This window comes from Manis pentadactyla, chromosome 1 (genome assembly GCF_030020395.1).
Source record: "Manis pentadactyla isolate mManPen7 chromosome 1, mManPen7.hap1, whole genome shotgun sequence".
In the NCBI taxonomy this organism is placed as follows: Eukaryota; Metazoa; Chordata; class Mammalia; order Pholidota; family Manidae; genus Manis; species Manis pentadactyla.
Window position 1 is genome coordinate 14612693 of NC_080019.1, and position 18849 is coordinate 14631541.

Consider the following 18849-nt stretch of genomic DNA (forward strand, 5'->3'; position numbering starts at 1 on the left):
TCATATAATGATTGAAAGAAAATTTACAGTCTTATAACGATTCCTTAGAAAAAAGTAAGGCTGAAAATGACCAATGATTTGACTTTTCAGTTTAGAAAGCTAGGAACAAAGACAAGACAAAACAAAAATCTAACCTAAAGTAAATGGAAGGAAAGAAATAATAAAATGAGAACAAAATAAAGTAAATTATAAACAATTATACAAAATAGAAATCAACAAAGCCTAAGTTGCTTCTTTGTAAGAATAATAAAATTTTTTAACATTTAGGACCTATGAGCAAGAAAGATCAGGAAGGGAAATTGGACATTACTAGAGATCTTACTTTGGACATCAAAAAGAACAAAAGATGTTATTTTGAATGACTTTATGCTGATAAATTTTATTTTTTTGGACAAAATGGGAAAATTCCTAGGGAATACAGCTTTCCAAAACTAACCAAGGAAGATATTAAAAAACTCACTTCTGATATCTTTTTAAAATATGATCAATTATTCAACAAAACCTTTTCCACAAAAATACAACCAAACCCAGGTTCATATGGATTTGTTGGTAAATTCTCCCAAATATTTAAAGAGTAACACTAATTTTTCACAGGCTTTTTAGGGAATACCAAAAGAGGAAATATTTATTCTTTTTTGGAACAAAACCTAAAATTAATACCAAAACCTGATAAAGACATTATAAAAGGAAAAATACAACTGCATCTCTTTTATAAATATAGGTGGAAGAATAATTAACAAAATATTAGCAAGATGAATATAGTGATGTTTTAAAAATCTCATTCTTGTGAGTTTTTTTTTCCAGGCATGCAAGTGTGATTATATTGTTGCTTAGTTTCCAAAAATGCCACTAGTTTCTTTTAAATATTCACAAGTCTAATGTCATTTGAGGGTGTGCTTCTATTTTTTAAAAGATGGTTTTGACTAAGTAGTGTGAAAGCAAATTTTTCAGAGTACCAGTATTGCTTTTTGTAAACGCAAATAGAAACAAAAAATGAATTTTACCTCAATTTCACAGATGAAGGAATGAAACAGTTACATTATTGAATAAGCAGGTTACTATAGAATTGTATTGCAGCGATCTTTACTCTTCTTAAAAATACTTGACCTCTAGGTGTTCCTGATGCTTTTCTTGATGATTTAGGTGTTCCTTGAAGATCTCCCTGAGGATTTTAATGCTGCCTTAAATGAGTATAACATGAAAGTTACTGAAGACTTTGCCTCCTTCCTCTTAATTGTTTCCAGATTTGCTGATATGAAACAGGAATATGAACTGCCACTGTCAAAATTAAGTGAGTCTATCTTAGCTCCATTGTGGAACAATTTTAACAATAAATAATCTTGCCATGAATATTTTATCTCAGAACAAGAGTAGAGCCCTGGAAAGTTCAGCCTGCCTTAGCATGACAGGGACCCTTGTCCTTTCCAGAGAAACTGTTACTAGAAGTCAAGAGGGTACTGGATTTATAAACCATCTTGATTAAAAGTTGCTTTGGGGTCAAGTGTGGCAAAGGGAGGTGGGGGGGACATCTGTGAGATTATGAGAAACCAGAGACTATTCTGTCACTCATTTTACTGAGAAGAAAAATGCACAGTGTCCATGGGTGTAGACTCAGCGGATTCCCTAGGTCCAGATTCTGGCTCTGCCACTAATTAGTGGTGAGACCTTGAGCAAGATTTCATATTATTCATGCCTCAGTTTTCTCAAAAGATACATGAGAATGTGAATACCATTGCCTGCTGAATTTGGGTAAGTTTTAAATAATTAAGTTAATATATGTGACTGTCTTAAAACGGTGCCTAGTATATTGTAAACAGTCTCAATCTTTGCTCCTATTTTTCCTAAGCTATTGGATGAAAATCCAGGGGAAAGTACAGGAAAAGGTGACTGGGATGAAGGGAAAAGTTGAGCTGTGAGTAGCAATTTCCTGATTCCATTGTACCCTAACATTGTCAGTTGGAAAGAGTCAAGGCAGCAGAGCTTGTAGCTGCCAGGGCCCTACTAAAGAGAGGGGCAGTGCAAACAAAAGACAGTAAAGTGTAGCATGATGAACATCCCAGAGACCAAAGGGGGGCATGTGAATATTCTGCCTCCATTGCAAATTTGAGCCAGTTTTGAATGAACGATCTTGTGTTTTATAAGAGTAGGAAAGGAAAAATAAATTCCCACGTGCCATTTCCAAACCTACTGATATTGGCTGCTTGTAACACCCTTTCTAGAAAGATTCTGAGTTGGTGTGAAAAAACACCAAGGTGAGAATACTAATTTTGTGTTAAAAGAGTATACAGTTTAAATTTAGTCTTTTATCAACTGTTGATCAAAGCAACTAAAATAGAATATGAAATGTTATAATATAGCTACCATTTACTGAATGTATACTGTGCCAAGATGTGCTACTCACTTTCTGTGATATACCTTATCAAGTCTTCATTACAGGGTAGGACTTGAAAAGCTGAACGGCATCCCCTGCAGCATTGTCTAGAGTAGGCGTGTGAAGCTCGACAATTTGGATGATTTTTGAAAGTGAATCTATCCTATCCTATTATGGCCAGATTTTGCAGGTAAAGAATGTGAAGACTCCCAACTTGTGTCTCACCTGATGAACTGCAAGGAAGGAAGAGTAGCCATTTCTCCATTTGTTTGTCTCTCTGGGAACTCGGATAGGGATTTGCTTCAAATAGATACTCCAAACCATGTAAGTGGGGAATGGGGTTTATAAAAACAAGGGCTTTAAAAAAGAATTGGATTTATACTTCTAGGCAGTTTCAAAAGTACTTCAAAATTTCTAAACTGAAAAAAAATTCCAGATGTACCAACAAAAACATCCAGGAAATATGCTCTTGAGGCCAGTGGGACCCTGATCCACTATACTGAATTCCCAGGACCACCACTTTTCTTTAATTTTTGAAGACTGACACAGGTTTTCTGTGAACATAGCACATGCAAATTTCTTAACGCTTTCTTCGAGTTGCTATAGATGCTATAAATCCCCTTTATATTCTGGGTCACTGATGTGCAAAATGAAATATAAACAACTAGAAAGACTTGGAATGTGCTGGATGACCCATCTGAATGTTGAAATAAACTTGTAGAAATTTAATTTACATTCTAATACAAAATTTGAGAAAGGAAATAAAATTTGTTATGTTTCATATTATGGATAGACACTGCTGTCTCAACTCCACTCTATTCCAAAATTTGATAGCCCTCTATCATGTAAAATAGTCCAGTATCACTTCAAATAAGTCTGAAAAACTATATAGAACCTTGTGCATTTTATCTATTTTTTATTAAGGTATCATTGATATACAATCACATGAGCAACATTATGGTTACTAGATTCCCCCATTATCAAGTCCTCCCCACCTACCCCATTACAGTCACTGTCCATCAGCATAGTAAGATGCTATAGCACCACTACTTGTCTTCTCTGTGCTATACTGCCTTCCCCATGCCCCCACCTACATTATGTGTGCTAATCATATTGCCCCTTAATCCTCTTATCCCTCCCTTCCCACCCACCCTCCGCAGTCCCTTTCCCTTTGGTAACTGTTAGTCCATGCTTGGGTTCTGTGAGTCTGCTGCTATTTTGTGCATTCAGTTTTTGCTTTGCTCTCATACTCCCAGATGAGTGAGATCATTTGGTACTTGTCTTTCTCCACCTGGCTTATTTCACTGAGCATAATACCCTGTAGCTCTATCCAGGTTGATGCAAATGGTAGGATTTGTTTGCTGCTTATGGCTGAATAATATTCCATTGTGTATATGTACCACATCTTCTTTATCCATTCATCTACTGATGGACACTTAGGTTGCTTCCATATCTTGGCTATTGTAAATAGGGCTGTGATAAACATGGGGGTGCATATATCTTTTTGAATCTGGGATCCTGTATTCTTAGGGTAAATTCCTAGGAGTGAAATTCCTGGGTCAAATGGTATTTCTATTTTTAGTTTTTTGAGGAAACTCCATACCATATTGCTTTCCATAATGGTTAAACTAATTTATATTCCCACCAGCAGTGTAGGAGGGTTCTCCTTTCTCCACATCCTTGCCAGCATTTGTTATTGTTTGTCTTTTGGATGTTGGCCATCCTAACTGGTGTGAGGTGATATCTCATTGTGGTTTTAATTTGCATTTTTCTGATGATTAGCGATGTGGAGCATCTTTTCATGTGCCTGTGGGTCATCTGAATTTCTTCTTTGGAGAACTGTCTGTTCATATCCTCCACCCATTTTTTAAACAGGTTATTTGATTTTTGTTTGTTGAGGTGTGTGAGTTCTTTATATATCTTGGATGTCAACTCCTTATTGGATATATCATTTATGAATATATTCTCCCATACTGCAGGATGCCTTTTTGTTCTACTGATGGGGTCCTTTGCTGTACAGAAGCTTTTAAATTTGATATAGATCCACTCATTTATTTTTGCTTTTTTCCCCTTGCTCCTTTTATTTATCAGATATATTCATGAAAAAGTTGCTCATGTTTATATTCAAGAAGAGTTTTGCCTATGTTTTCTTCTAAGAGTTTTATGGTTTCATGACTTACATTCAGGTCTTTAATCCATTTGAGTTTACTATTGTGTATGGAGTTATACAGCAATCCAGTTTCATTCTCTGACATGTAACTGCCCAGTTTTGACAACACCAATTGTTGAAGAGACTGTCATTTCCCCATTGTATATCCATGGCCCCTTTATGGTATATTAATTGACCATATATGGCTTGGGTTGACATCTGGACTCTTTAGTCTCTTCCATTGATCTATGCATCTGTTCTTGTGCTAGTACCAAATTGTATTGATTACTGTGGATTTCTAGTAGAGCTTGAAGTTAGAGAGCATAATCCCCCAGCTTTATTCTTCTCAGGACTGCCTTGGCTATTCGGGGTCTTTTGTGGTTCCATGTGAATTTTATAACTATTTGCTCTTGTTGAAGAATGCCTTGGTATTTTGATAGGGATTACATTGAATCTGTAGATTGTTTTAGGCAGGATGGCCATTTTGACAACATTAATTCTTCCTACCCAAGAGCATGGGTTGTATTTCCATTTATTAGTGTCCTCTTTAATTTCTTTCTTGAGTGTCTGGTTGTTTTCAGGGTATAGGTCTTTCACTTCCTTGGTTAGTTTTATTCCTTGGTATTTTATTCTTTTGGATGCAATTGTGAATGAACCTGTTTTCCTGATTTTTCTTTCTGCTAGTTCATTGTTAGTGTATAGGAATGCAACATATTTCTGTGTCTTAATTTTGTATCCTGCAACTTTACTGAATTCAGATATTAGATCTAGTAATTTTGGAGTGGATTCTTTAGGGCTTTTTATGTACAATATCATGTCATCTGCAAACAGTGACAGTTCAACTTCTTCCTTACCAATCTGGATGCCTTTTATTTCTTTGTGTTGTCTGATTGCTGTGGCTAGGACATCCAGTACTATGTTGAATAGAAGTGGGGAGAGTGGGCATCCCTGTCTTGTTCCCAATCTTAAAGGAAAAGCTTTCAGTTTCTCGCTGTTAACTATGATGTTGGCTGTGGGTTTATCATATATGGCCTTTTATTATGTTGAGGTATTTGCTTTCTATACCCATTTTATTGAGAGTTTTTATCATGAATGGATGTTGAATTTTGTCAAATGCTTTTTCAGCAACTATGGAGATGATCATGTGATTTTTGTCCTCCTTTTTATTGATATAGTGGATGATGTTGATGGATTTTCAAATGTTGTACCATCCTTGCATCCCTGAGATGAATCCCACTTGATCATGATGGATCTTTTTGATGTATTTTTGAATTTGGTTTGCTAATATTTTGTTGAGTATTTTTGCATCTATGTTCATCAGGGATATTGGTTTGTAGTTCTTTTTTTGTGGTCTCTTTGCCTGGTTTTGGTGTTAGAGTGATGCTGGCTTCATAGAGTGAGTTTGGAAGTATTCCCTCCTCTTCTATTTTTTGGAAAACTTTAAGGAGAATGGTTATTATGTCTTCTCTAAATGTCTGACAAAATTCAATGGTGAATCCATCTGGCCCAGGGGTTTGTTCGTGGGTAGTTTTTTGATTACCAATTCCATTAATTGCTGGTAATTGGTCTGTTCAGATTTTCTGTTTCTTCCTGAGTCAGTCTTGGAAGGTTGTATTTTTCTAGAAAGTTGTCCATTTCTTCTAGGTTATCCAGTTTGTTAGCATATAATTTTTCATAGTATTCTGTAATAATTCTTTCTATTTCTGTGATGTCTGTAGTGAATTTTCTTTTCTCATTTCTCATTCTGTTTATGTGTGTAGATTCTCTTTTTTTCTTGATCAGTCTAGCCAGGGGTTTATCTATACTGTTTATTTTCTCAAAGAACCAGCTCTTGGTTTCATTAATTTTTTCTATTGTTTTATTCTTCTCAATTTTAATTCTTCTCTGATATTTATTATGTCTCTCCTTCTACTAACTTTGTGCTTCATTTGTTCTTCTTTTTCCAGTTTCAATAATTGTGAATTTAGACTACTCATTTGGGATTGTTCTTCCTTCTTTAAAAAGGCCTGGTTTGCTATATACTTTCCTTTTAGAACTGCCTTTGCTGTGTCCAATAGAAGTTGGGGTGTTGTGATGTTATTTTCATTTGTCTCCATATATTGCTTGATCTCTGTTTAAGTTGGTCATTGATCCATTGATTATTTATGAGCATGTTGTTAAGCCTCCATGTGTTTGTGAGCCTTTTTGTTTACTTTGTACAATCTATTTCTAGTTTCATACCTTTGTGATCTGAGAATTTGGATGGTAGAATTTCAATCTCTTTGAATTTGCTGAGGCTCTTTTTTTGGCCTAGTATGTGGTCTATTCTGGAAAATGTTCCATGTGCACTTGAGAAGAATGTCCATCCTGTTGTTTTGGGTGGAGTGTTCTGTAGATGTCTATTAGGTCCATCTGTTCTAGTGTGTTGTTCAGTGCCTCTGTGTCCTTACTTATTTTCTGTCTGGTTGATCTATCCTTTGGAGTGAGTGGAGCATTGAAGTCTCCTAAAATGAATGCATTGCAGTCTATCTCCCCCTTTAATTCTGTTAGTATTTGTTTCACATATGTAGGTGGTCCTATGTTGGGTGCATAGATATTTATAATGGTTATATCCTCTTGTTGGACTGACCCCTTTACCATTATGTAATGTCCTTCTTTGTCTCTTGTTACTTTCTTTATTTAGAAGCCTCTTTTGTCTGATACAAGTACTGCAACTCCTGCTTTTTTCTCCCTGTTGTTTGCATGAAATATCTTCTTCCACCCTTTCACTTTTAGTCGGTGTTTGTCTTTGGGTTTGAGATGAGTCTCTTGTAGGCAGCATATAGATGGGTCTTGCTTTTTTATCCATTCTGTAACTCTGTGTCTTTTGATTGCTGTATTCACTCCATTTACATTTAGGGTTATTGATAGATATGTACTTATTGCCATTTCAGGCTTTGGATTCATGGTTACCATAGGTTCTAGGGCACTTTTTTACTATCTAGCAGTCTACCTTAACTCATTTATTACACTCTTATAAACACAGTTTGATGATTCTTTTTTCCTCTCTCTTCTTTTTCTTTCTCCTCCACTCTTTATATGTTAGGTATCATATTCTGTACTCTTCATGTATTCCTTGACTGACTTTTTGGGTAGCTGATTTAATTTTGCATTTGGTTAGTATTTAATTGGTCCACTTCCTTTGCTGTGGTTTTATTTTCTCTGGTGACAGTTACGTAGTTTTAGGTACACTTCCATCTAAAGAAGTCCATTTAAAATACACTGTAGAGATGGTTTGTGGGAGGTAAATTCCCTCAACTTTTGCTTATCTGGGAATTGTTTAATCCCTCCTTCAAATTTAAATAATAATATTGCTGGGTAGAGTATTCTTGTTTCTAGGCCCTTCTGTTTCATTGCATTGAATATAACATGCTACTTCCTTCTGGCCTGTAAGGTTTCTGTTGAGAAGTCTGATGATAGCCTGTTGAGTTTTCCTTTGTAGGTGATCTTTTTTCTCTCTCTGGCTACTTGTAATACTCTGTCCTTGTCCTTGATCTTTGCCATTTTAATTATTATATGTCTTTGTGTTGTCCTCCTTGGGTCCCTTGTGTTGGGAGATCTGTGGAGTTCCATGGTCAGAGAGACTATCTCCTTCCCCACAGTGGGGAAGTTTTCAGCAATTATTTCTTGAAAGACACTTGCTATCCCTTTTTCTCTCCTTCTGGTACCCCTGTAATGTGAATATTGTTCTGTTTGGATTGGTCACACAGTTCTCTTAATATTCTTTCATTCCTAGAGATCCTTTTCACCCTCTGCCTCTGCTTTGCACTCCTGTTCTCTCATTTCTATTCCATTCACCATCTCCTCTAACTCACCTAATCTGCTTTGAAATGCTTCCATTGTTTGTTTCATTTCAGTTATCACCCTCCTGAATTCATCCCTTAGCTCTTGAATATTTTTCTGTAGCTCCATTAGCATGCTTATGACTTTTACTTTGAATTGTTTTCAGGAAGTTTGGTGATTTCAGTCTCACTGAGCCCTCTTTCTTGTGTTTGAGGGATTTTGGATTGAACAAGATTTTTCTGCCTTTCATAGTCCTGGAGCTATGGGAGTGGTTGCCGGTGAGTGGCGCGTGTGTCAGCTGGGAGGACAAATTCCTTTTCTGCTTGCCTGTCACCGAGCCTGTCTCTGCTTTCTGTGACTGTTAACTGCACACACTGAGCGACCTCTGGGTTAAACCCCTAAGCTGCCGTGGGTGGGGCGGTCCCTGGGATGGCCAAGGGTGCTGGAGGGATTCTGAGGTGAGTGGCGCGGGATCCACCTCTATAACAAAGCCCCTTCATGGCTCTTGGTATCAGCCCTCGTCTCCGCTGTCTGTGCCAGTCAACCGCATGCTGGGAGGAGTCTCTGGGTCTGGGCCAGTTAGCTGCATGCAGGGAGAAGCCTCTGTGTTAAGCTGTATAGTTGCTATAGGCAGGGCACTGCCGAGGAATGGCAGGGACACCTGGTTTGGACACAGGTGCTGGAGAGAAGGAAGGAGTGGCAGGCTGCTTATCACAGTGAGGGGCATTGGTGCTGCATTGCCAACCAGGGAAATAGGGCACCTGAAGCTCCTGAAAGTTCCCAGCTTGCTGGGCTGAGTGTGCCAGGACAATTTTGTCCACCTGTTCCTTTCCCTAAAACCTGGCCCCTTTAGCAGCCCTCTGACTGTTGAGGAGTCCCTTAAAATGCCTACTTTTCTTTTGTCCCAGGGCAGTTGGTTGTGGGAACCTGTTAGCTGTCTTAGTCTCAGACTTTGCTTTTCAGCCCATCTAATCTCCAGAGCACCATGCGATGTGCTCCTGGGGTTTATTTCTAGGTTGGATATTTAGCACTCCTGTGCTTCCACTCCCTCCCGACTCTGATTCTTTACCTCCTGCAAGGGAGCTGGGCTGGGGTCAGTCCTCGGGTCCTGCCGGGTCACAGCTTTTTACCTTACCCTTTTCCTTGAGATGTTGATTTCTCCCATATGTAGACTGGTAGGTGTACTGTTGCTTCTGGTCACTCTTTTAGGAATAGTTGTATTTGCTGTATTTTCAAAATATATGTGGTTTTGGGAGAAGATCTCTGCCACACTACTTACACCGCCATCTTTTCTCTGCCTCCTCCCCTTGTGCATTTTAAATTGACACACACATTTTTATCATAATTTAAATAGTTTCTAATAATATAGTTTCAGCCTTTAGATAAATGTTGATATGTTAAAGTAAAACCATGGTATCATTCTTTTAAATGTATAAAATGGAATATAAATACCAAAGTGTGCATAAACCCATACCTATCAACTTATCAACAAGTCAAGAATACATTTTTTAATGATTTAAAGTTTGGCATTTTTTCTCTTGCATTTAAATTCTACATCCTCCCCCATAATTTTCCCTTAATGTAATATTTTTAAAAATGAAGTCACCCCACCTACCCTATTTCTTAGCTTAATATGCAGTTCAATTTAAACTGTTATTTCCTGTTTGAACATGTTATTTGCTTGTTATTTCTTGTTGATGACAGAAACTTGAATGTAACACAGATTTTAAGAAGTATTACTAAAAGTAATATTAATATTGTAGTGGAAATTTATATATTAATGAGATGTATGACACATTTCTTTTTTAATTAGTCCATATAACTAAGGATGTTTATTTACTTTTGAATAAGACAGGGTTCTCACAAACCTTACTCAAGTAGGTAAGTAGCTCAGAGTAGAACAATTTTTATTATAATATGTGTAATTCTGATTCCTTCTGGGTTGTATACTCCAAATCACCTAGCAATCTGTCACAAAATACACTTTTAATGTTCTCTTAATCAACAACTTGATTAGATCCACCTTCAATTGTATTGAATTCAAATAATTTTGTAAAGTTTTTTTTCTTTTTTTACTTAGTATTGAAAGTTGTACACTTTCTAAGCAGGAAAGGAATATTGTCTTTTGTTGCTACTCTACATTTTCTACTATAAGGAAATGTGCTCTACTAAGTTGGAGGAAGCCACTTATTTTATGAAGTGAGAAAAAAGTTTTCATAGAAGAAGAGGAGAAAGGGAGAAAGGATTTTTTTTTTTAATGATAAAGTATCTGGATTAAAATCAAATTGGAGACCACTGCTCCAGGTCCCATGTGAAATTCTATGGGGCTAGCTCTGTATGGCTTTACCCCCATTTGAGTGAATTCTTCTAGTAAACTTAAACTGCCTTTGAAGAGTGTGGAATTCTGATTTAGAAATAATAAAGGACTGCCCATCAACTTATAAGAGCAATAATTTTATGAATATTTTTCTCTGTATTTCCTTGTGTGATAAGAAACAATTACTTACTTATATAAGAAATTTGTAACTAGTCACATTGGAAAAGAGAATAGTAATTGTTAAGTATTGTAATTTCCCTTTCTATTATACAATTAATTCAACTTATGGACAGTTTGTGCCATTCCCTTTTGTTCCCTTTACATATGCAAGTTTTTCCATGGTGTTTTGGAGGGAGACTGACACAGTTATAATAGGATATCGTGTTTATTTCTTTTTGCTACACAATCGCCATGAATTAGAAAACACCTTTAAGGTATAGGGCATGAACTGATTCAGACTCAGTTGTTTTTGACCCCGTGCTAGAGAGAAGGGGCCATTTCTATTTCATCTGTTTTGAAGCATGTTGCACTGGAGAATATTTCCAGAGTATTGCTCTATGTTTACAGGCCCTTTGCCTTATCCAGTGCACTTTATACAAAATCACTTTATTTATAATCTCTTAAAACTTATTTTGCTTTTATTGCTTGTCTGACTGTTTTTATTTAGTGTAATACTAAATATACATATTTTTAAATAGCATAGAGATAAGCTAGATAGCATAAAACTAAAATGAACACCCATGGACTTAGGGCCCAGGTGTTCCTGCTGTTTCTCTTCTTTCCCCATGACATCAACTTGAAATTCTCCTTCAAAAAGTGTTATATTCCAACATTGTTTTTTTTTTTTTTGCTGCTTTTGTATTTTACAAAAACTGAAGGAAACTTCCTGCTGTCTCCTGGAAGTTACTTTTTTTTGCATTCCACACTATGCCCCTAAGATTCATTCATGTTGTAACATGAGGCACTGTTTTATTTTTACTACTTCATAATATTTCATAGTGTGAGAACAGAGCAACCCTATTGATCTATGCCCCTCCTAGTTAACATTTACATTTGTTTCTAGTCTTTACAAACAGACTTGCTATAAACATCTGGTACATATGCAACAGTTTCCTGTGAGTGTAAATCTTCCAGATTTTCAGGCTCAAACAATTTTCTGAATCATAATTGAATAAAGATATTCCAAGAACTTTTAATAATAAAAACTTTCCAAAATACTACCAAATCATTTTAGACAGCAGTTATACCAAGTTATACCTTTCCCAGCAGCATACCTGGGCTTTTATTGACCCTGTGTACTTTTCAAAAAATGAGCAGATGGGAAACTACTGATTTACTTTCTTCCTCTGATTTTCTTTCTCTTTTACCACCTTCTTCTTCTCCTTCCATTTTATTCTCATAACTGGTTTCTAAAGATCATAAGAGTTGTTCAGTTGAACTCCTGGAGACCTACAGGGCACCAGCTCCCCAATACACTGTTTACAGACATTTCCTGTACCAATGAGGGTAATAAAATTTTAGATTAGCTCTTCTTTCCTAGTGAGTCTCACTATATTCTAGGGGCTGCATGTTGAAATTGCCATCATTGTGCTGTGAGGCAATAATATTCCTGGATTTGGGCACCACCCCAGTGTGTATGACAAGACGCTCACCCTCCACTGTGAAGACTGTACTTTACAAACGTTGATTTAAGGAAGTAACTACAAAGCACATTTTCACAAATCGTAAACTTGCCTTACACATAAATAACAAATTAAGAAGAGTTGTATTTCTCAGGTCATTCTGCGCACGATTGGTATCAGTCCAGGTCAGGCTCCTGTGCTGTGCTCCCAGAGATTTGATAGCCAAGGTAGAAGAATGCCACTTAATGCTTATGCACTTGATTTCTACAAACATGGTTCCTTGGTGGGATTAGTCCAGGACAACAGGTATGTTTTATCTATCTCTATCACTATCATTTCTACCTTTATTTCTATCTCCATATCTATATCGAATTGATAAACTTCATGAATTTTTGGGAAGATCCTTTTTACAATTTCAAGATAGGTTAATCATGTTAAACATGCTGGGATTTTTTTCTTACAGACTAATGATAAGAAAGAATAACAAATTCTGTGGTACTTTTGTTCATGGTTTGCCAGCCAAATCTTGGGTCTTCTGCTGACTCATTTGAAATAAAAATACACTTTACAGATATAAATATTTGTACAAAACTCACAGATATATTTGTGTTTATTACTATTCAATTTATTCATTATTAGATATTTTTAAACTGAGGAACAATAATAAATAACATCTTGCTCACCATTATCTAAGAGAAGTATATAAGAGTTGTATTTCCTGTATTTTCAAAATATACATATTCAGACTTAAAAAGGAATGAAATTCTGACATAGGCTACACAATGGGCCCTTGAGGCTATCATGCTAAGTGAAATAAGTCAGACACAGAAAGACAATCTTGTATGATTCCACCTATGTAAGCTATTTAGAACAGGCAAATTCATAGAGACAGAAAGTAGAATGGAGATTACTAGGGACTAGGAGGAGGGGATAATAAAGAGTATATAAGAAATATGTATTTCCTATATCTGAGGACTGAGACAATGCTAATTCTTTAAGCTGTCAGGGAAATTATTTTCAAAAACAGTCAGCAGAAGTAAACTCTCTTGGATTTACCTGGAAGTGGAGAAATTGGCCCAGGCCCTGAGCATATAGATGTGGGGAGGGGCATTCTGTCATAACAATCAAGAATTCAATATGCATTTTATATACAATTTTGAACAATCTTTATTAAAGTATTTAACACTCTTGAGAAATGTTGATTGTTTTTAAAAATATGACTCACTATCTTGAATAAAATAATTGTGGCATTAGTAAATAATTCATTTGGTTCTTTCCTTTTGATTCGCTAACTCCCATTCACTCCCCTGAGCTTCACTTTTCTACTTTGGTTTTCTCCTGAGGTGACCACCTCCTGAGTTTAATGATTATCTGTGGTTGTATTACTTGTGACTCTTGAATTCATGGTCATCATCCCCACAGATTAAATTATCATTTTTGAGTCTAGGGCAGAAATGATTCTAGTAACTATGTCTTGACAGACAAAAACAATCCATTATTGACAAATCCAGCATTTCAATATGAAACAAGCTCTTTAATATTTTTACCATTAATTTTCAAAATGTTGTTTTGTTTAGGATGAATGAAGGTGCTGCCTATTACCTGTTGAAAGATTTTGCACTCACCATTAAAGCTATCAGGTGTGTTATGTGTTTTAAATATTGATTTCATATTTTCCAGTAATTTAATGGCAATTTGAAACATAAAAACAAACAAGGTGCCATTGAGCTTCTTATGTACTATGCATTTCACCTCCCTAAAGTCTTTGAGAAACTTCTCAACACCTTTTTGGGTTGTTTCTTTAACAGAATCAATTACAAAGCCAATTTGACATGAAGCGTCATTCAGAGCAGAGCCTCAGCTCTGGGCACCAGCACTAACAGGCGGTGGTATTCCACAGCCGCAAGAATTCCTAGGCCCTAGTATTCTCTATTTCCACACTGGTGTTTGTCACATACAATTAAGAGGACCCCTTAGGGCTCCATGAGATCTCTGGTTTACATATTCTTATTCTTACATATTTTTGACTTGCTTGCTTTGTCCAATATTTCCTCCAAGCTTTGTTGGACTCATATCCCTCATACTAGCTTCCTATTTTCGTCTTTAACAGAGACCACTGGGGACCCAAGCAATTCCACTATGTGGATGACCCCATCCTTAGGCTCCATTAGATAGTCTATCCTTAGGGCCACCTAGTGCTGTCTGGTTAAATACCCATCTTCCCAAACCTCCAATCTGCATGTACTTTAATATTTGTGTGTATTCCTTTTTCTATCACTTATTTTAAAAATTATGTACACACACACACACACACATACACACACACACACACACACACACACACACACACACATATATATATATATAATTTGCCATGAATCCCTTCATTATGGAGTTCTTGCTAATCAAGTCACTGTTTATTGTTTGACCTGAAATTAATCATACCTGTTTGGACATTTTTACAGAGAATAAAGCTTTTGGGATTAAGAGCAGAGGGAACTGCTCGAAACAGTGTATTCCTTGAGTATCTCTAGACAGTGTACTCCTTGAGTGGCTCGTAGTTTTCTAAGAACATCCTAAGAACTCCAGAGACTTTGGAGCTTCCAAAAGCTGGGCTGAGGAAAATCATTCATTCATCCGTCCAAAAAAATGCTGAAGTATTATTGCTTTGATCTATACTTGTAAGCATTTGAGATATAGAGAATCATTAAATATATCCATTAAATATATTATTTAAAAAATAAATCTTATGGTGTAGTGAGAAGAAACCAACATGTAGATATCCCATAAGTTCTGGGATGCCAGATAAGGGGCAACAAACTCTACCTGAGATTCCGAGAAGGATTTTCAAATGAAGTAATTTTGTGACTAAGTCATAAAGGATGGGGTAGAGAGAGAGGATATGTTCATGAAGCACGGGGTAGGCTTCAAGCTCACTACAGTGGCCTGTACACTATGGGGTTTGTGATGGGGATGGGGGAAGGTGTTGATTTGCATAAGGAGGTTTTAAAGACAATTTGGATATGTGTTGGAAAGGGTCTTAGTTGGCATATTATGGAGTTCAGGCTTAATATTTTGATCATTTTATAGACAGTACATAAGCATGAGTGTAATGTGGTCATATAGTTTATTTATGGGGCAGATACTCAGCCTATAACAGTCATGTGGTGAGAGTGGGTGTGATTCTGAATTTAGGAAATAGAAGTAGTGCTGGAGAGTTGTGGTTAGAGATCTACTTCTGAGTAGAGGTCAAAGAAACTGTCAGTAAATTTCATGCAATGGTGAAGATACAAGGTTTCTATTTTAGTTAATGATACACAGGATACATAGGAGTGAGGATGAGATTTGGGGACTGGGAACCAAAAATCATGAGTTAGAATTTATACACATCATGTTCTATCTGTGGGGGATTGTTCAGGAAGAAATAAATGTCCAGTGGTCACAGTGGAAAATCTGTGACTATGAGGAAGTTCTGTGTTGTAGACACATACGGACCTGGTCATTCTTCTGGGTGGGTCAATGAAGACACCAGGAAAAAAACTGAACCTGTAGTGGAACCAAGGTAGGCACAATACAGAAGGCTGATAATGTGGCAGGTCCCAGTTGTTTCCAGTCCTTGATCAGCCCTGCAGCACTGTTCATTCGTCATTCTTGAATTTCATCTTTCTTGTTGAGTATCAGTTTGTTTTTGCTGCTGTAACAAGTTACCACAAACTCAGCAGTATAAACCAACCCAGGTTTATTATCTTACAGTTCTGGAGGTCAGAGGTCCAAAACAGGTCTCACTGGGCTAATACCAAGGTTCTGGGAAGGCTGCATTCCTTTCTGGAGGCTTTAGGACAACCTGTTCTATTGTTATTTCCAGCTTCTTGAGGCTGCTGGCATGACTTTGATTGTGGAGTCCTTTATTTTCATAGCCAGCAAGGCTCACATGGCATCAATCTGATAGTAACTCTCTCCTGCCTCCCTCTTTTTTAAGGACCTTTGAGACTACACTGGGGCAACCCAGATAATCCAGGGTAATTTCCCTATCAGAACAGCTGATTCACAACTTCAATTCCATTTGCAACCTCATCTCCTTTGCTATGTAACCTAACATATTTATAAATTTCTGGAGATTAGGGCATGCAGATCTCTGGAGGGACATTATTCTGTTTGCCACACAGCATTTTCTTTATTCTCACACATCTAGGTAAAGGAAGGAATATTTGTTCTTCATAGAGATAGCTGCCTGTTGGTTTTAGGATATGCTGGACCTGATAGCAGAAAAAGCACAAGGCTCTGTGAGATGTGTGGAGAAAAGAAAGGAAATTTACGTGTTGCTTTTGAAGGGAGGGGGGATTAGGTTACACAGAATTTGGTTACCTTAAAAATCCTCTTGGTAGTAGACATTAAGAGAAATTGCATGGGAATTGTCTTGTTATCTTAAGGTTTTTGTTCAAGGTTTTTCAAGGGCAATTTGTTTCTAATCATCATTAATATTTTACTAACATTTGAATATATGGTGGTATTTACTAATTTTGAAGAAAGTATTCCTAATATACTGTTACTAAATGGATGTTATATACACCCATATATATGTATGTACATATACACATCCATATATATGTATGTACATATACACATATATATTTCCATTTGCAGTGTTTCCTTGCATGAACTATGTGAAAATGAAGATGACAACGTGGTCTTAGCATTTGAGCAACTGAGTGAAACCTTTTGGGAAAAGCTTAAAAACGTCTGAAAATAAGGTTTATCCAAACCACTTAAAAATTGCCATGGGCATTTTTCAAGTCAAATTTTGTGATTCTCATATTCTTTGTCAGAGATACACATATGCGAAGTGGAAAGAGCAAATACTTGGGAGTCAGTCATGATCAAACCTGCCGTGTTCTCTCTTGAGTGCCCTTGGAAGAATTATGTAATATCTCTGAATCTTGGTTTCTTTGTATAGTTGAATAATAATAAATAGAATAAATAAATGCAAGGATTTCAAATGTGACTGAAGAATAGTTTTTTACTCTGAATTCGAAACATATTACAGTCTCAATAGTTTTCTCTTCAATGTCATAATTTGTAAAAACTCCATTAAGGATAGAATAAATGACTGAAGTCTGCTGAAGTTGAAATATATTGTCCTCTATTTGACTTAAATGTGATTATATGACTATTAAAACAGTGCCTTCTAGTAAACTTAAACCACTTTTTAAAAACATAAATAGGAGTTTGGTATAAATTTTGTGGTGCTTTAGAATAGCTGGTGATTTGGCTTGATTTTGGTTGTATGCAAGTGACTGGAAAACACAAAGAAATAAAATGTGTTTAATCAACTTACCATTGGTTTCTTGTGTTAAATCTATTCATCTTTCAATCCATTTGCACACACATATATTTTTATAGATATACTAGTTTATGTATAATAACTTTTCCTCCCTAGTCTCAGCCTTAGATCACAGTTCTGGAATCTATGGACCCAAAGTTTGAACAAAGCATTTCCTCTTCAGAGCTGAAGGTCTGCTCTCTTCCCTTACTCAGATGTCTTAATGAAAGGTGATCTTTTGTATGACATTATTTATACACATATTACATTGGCTTAGAAAAACCACTGTGGTTCATTTTGTGTGGAGATAGAAGAATACTCTTCCTGGGAATTGACCCATCATTGCATGGGCCATGTTAAAGGTCTCTACTTTCTTTGGGCTAAACCTATTTTCATTATTTTAAAACATACACTACAACAATTTCTGAACACCAAGACACTTAGAAACCAAAGTGGTTTCTGCTGCCCCTTAATCTCTACTCAAAACAATTACACACAATATTAATATATTGTTATGTTGTTTTCCACCCTGCTTGTATTTTCTTAGGTCTGATGGAAACATGAAGATTTTTTTTTCCACCTGACTGAGGAAATCTGGCTCCCTAATTTTTAAGAGTATGATAAAATTGTTTCTTGTATTTTGGTATTCTCCTAAAGGAGGGAGTTATACCTAATCTCTTTGAGGTGAATCTAGTAGGCAGATTTCTTTTTGAATTTTAGTAACAACTTTAAAGAATAACTTGGAACAACTTATGAAAAGTGAGTTTACAGAGGACCTCTGAACACTATAAGTGGTTGTAATAATGTGTTTTCTTTCTGCAAAATATGTCCAGAGACTCTGATGAGATTTGCTGGAGAATCACTATTACCACTATAATGCATTCCCATCTTTTTTCCAAGAGGGAAAATTTATATTGGTATTGGGACTATAAAGGGTCTTCTGGGAGAGCCAATTATTAAAAATTTTTATTTAAAAAAATTGTAAATGCATATGCTTTTTATAAGGAATAATATGTCCATGCATATATGATTAATTAGTTTACAAAAAAGGAGCCAAGAATATATAATGAGGCAAAAGACAGTTTCTTCAATAAATGGTGTTGGGAAAACTAGACAGCCACATGCAAAAGAATGAAAATAGACCATTACCTTCCAATATACACAAAAAATAGCTAAAAATGGATTTAAAAATGATCATAAGACCTAAAATAATAAAACTCCTAAAGGACAACATAAGGGGTAAGCTCCTTGACATCCATCTTGAAGGTG

General features: G+C 36.2%; 1 protein-coding gene across 3 annotated transcripts in view; it reads left to right on the plus strand.

Moving 5' to 3' along the window:
* Positions 1–17580, plus strand: part of DDX60 (DExD/H-box helicase 60) — a 94756-nt gene extending 77176 nt beyond the window's left edge. For 2 of the 3 annotated variants that reach the window (XM_057490706.1, XM_057490726.1), the window contains 5 exons: positions 1144–1291; positions 2553–2695; positions 12415–12566; positions 13838–13900; positions 16905–17580. In XM_057490706.1, coding sequence (XP_057346689.1) covers positions 1144–1291; positions 2553–2695; positions 12415–12566; positions 13838–13900; positions 16905–17004 — 606 coding nt within the window. In that variant the 3' untranslated portion in view covers positions 17005–17580. Of the gene's footprint in view, positions 1–1143; positions 1292–2552; positions 2696–8487; positions 8602–12414; positions 12567–13837; positions 13901–16904 lie in introns of those variants that run through there. The other variant, XM_057490746.1, reaches the window with a different exon arrangement.
* Positions 17581–18849: the final 1269 nt, after the last annotated feature.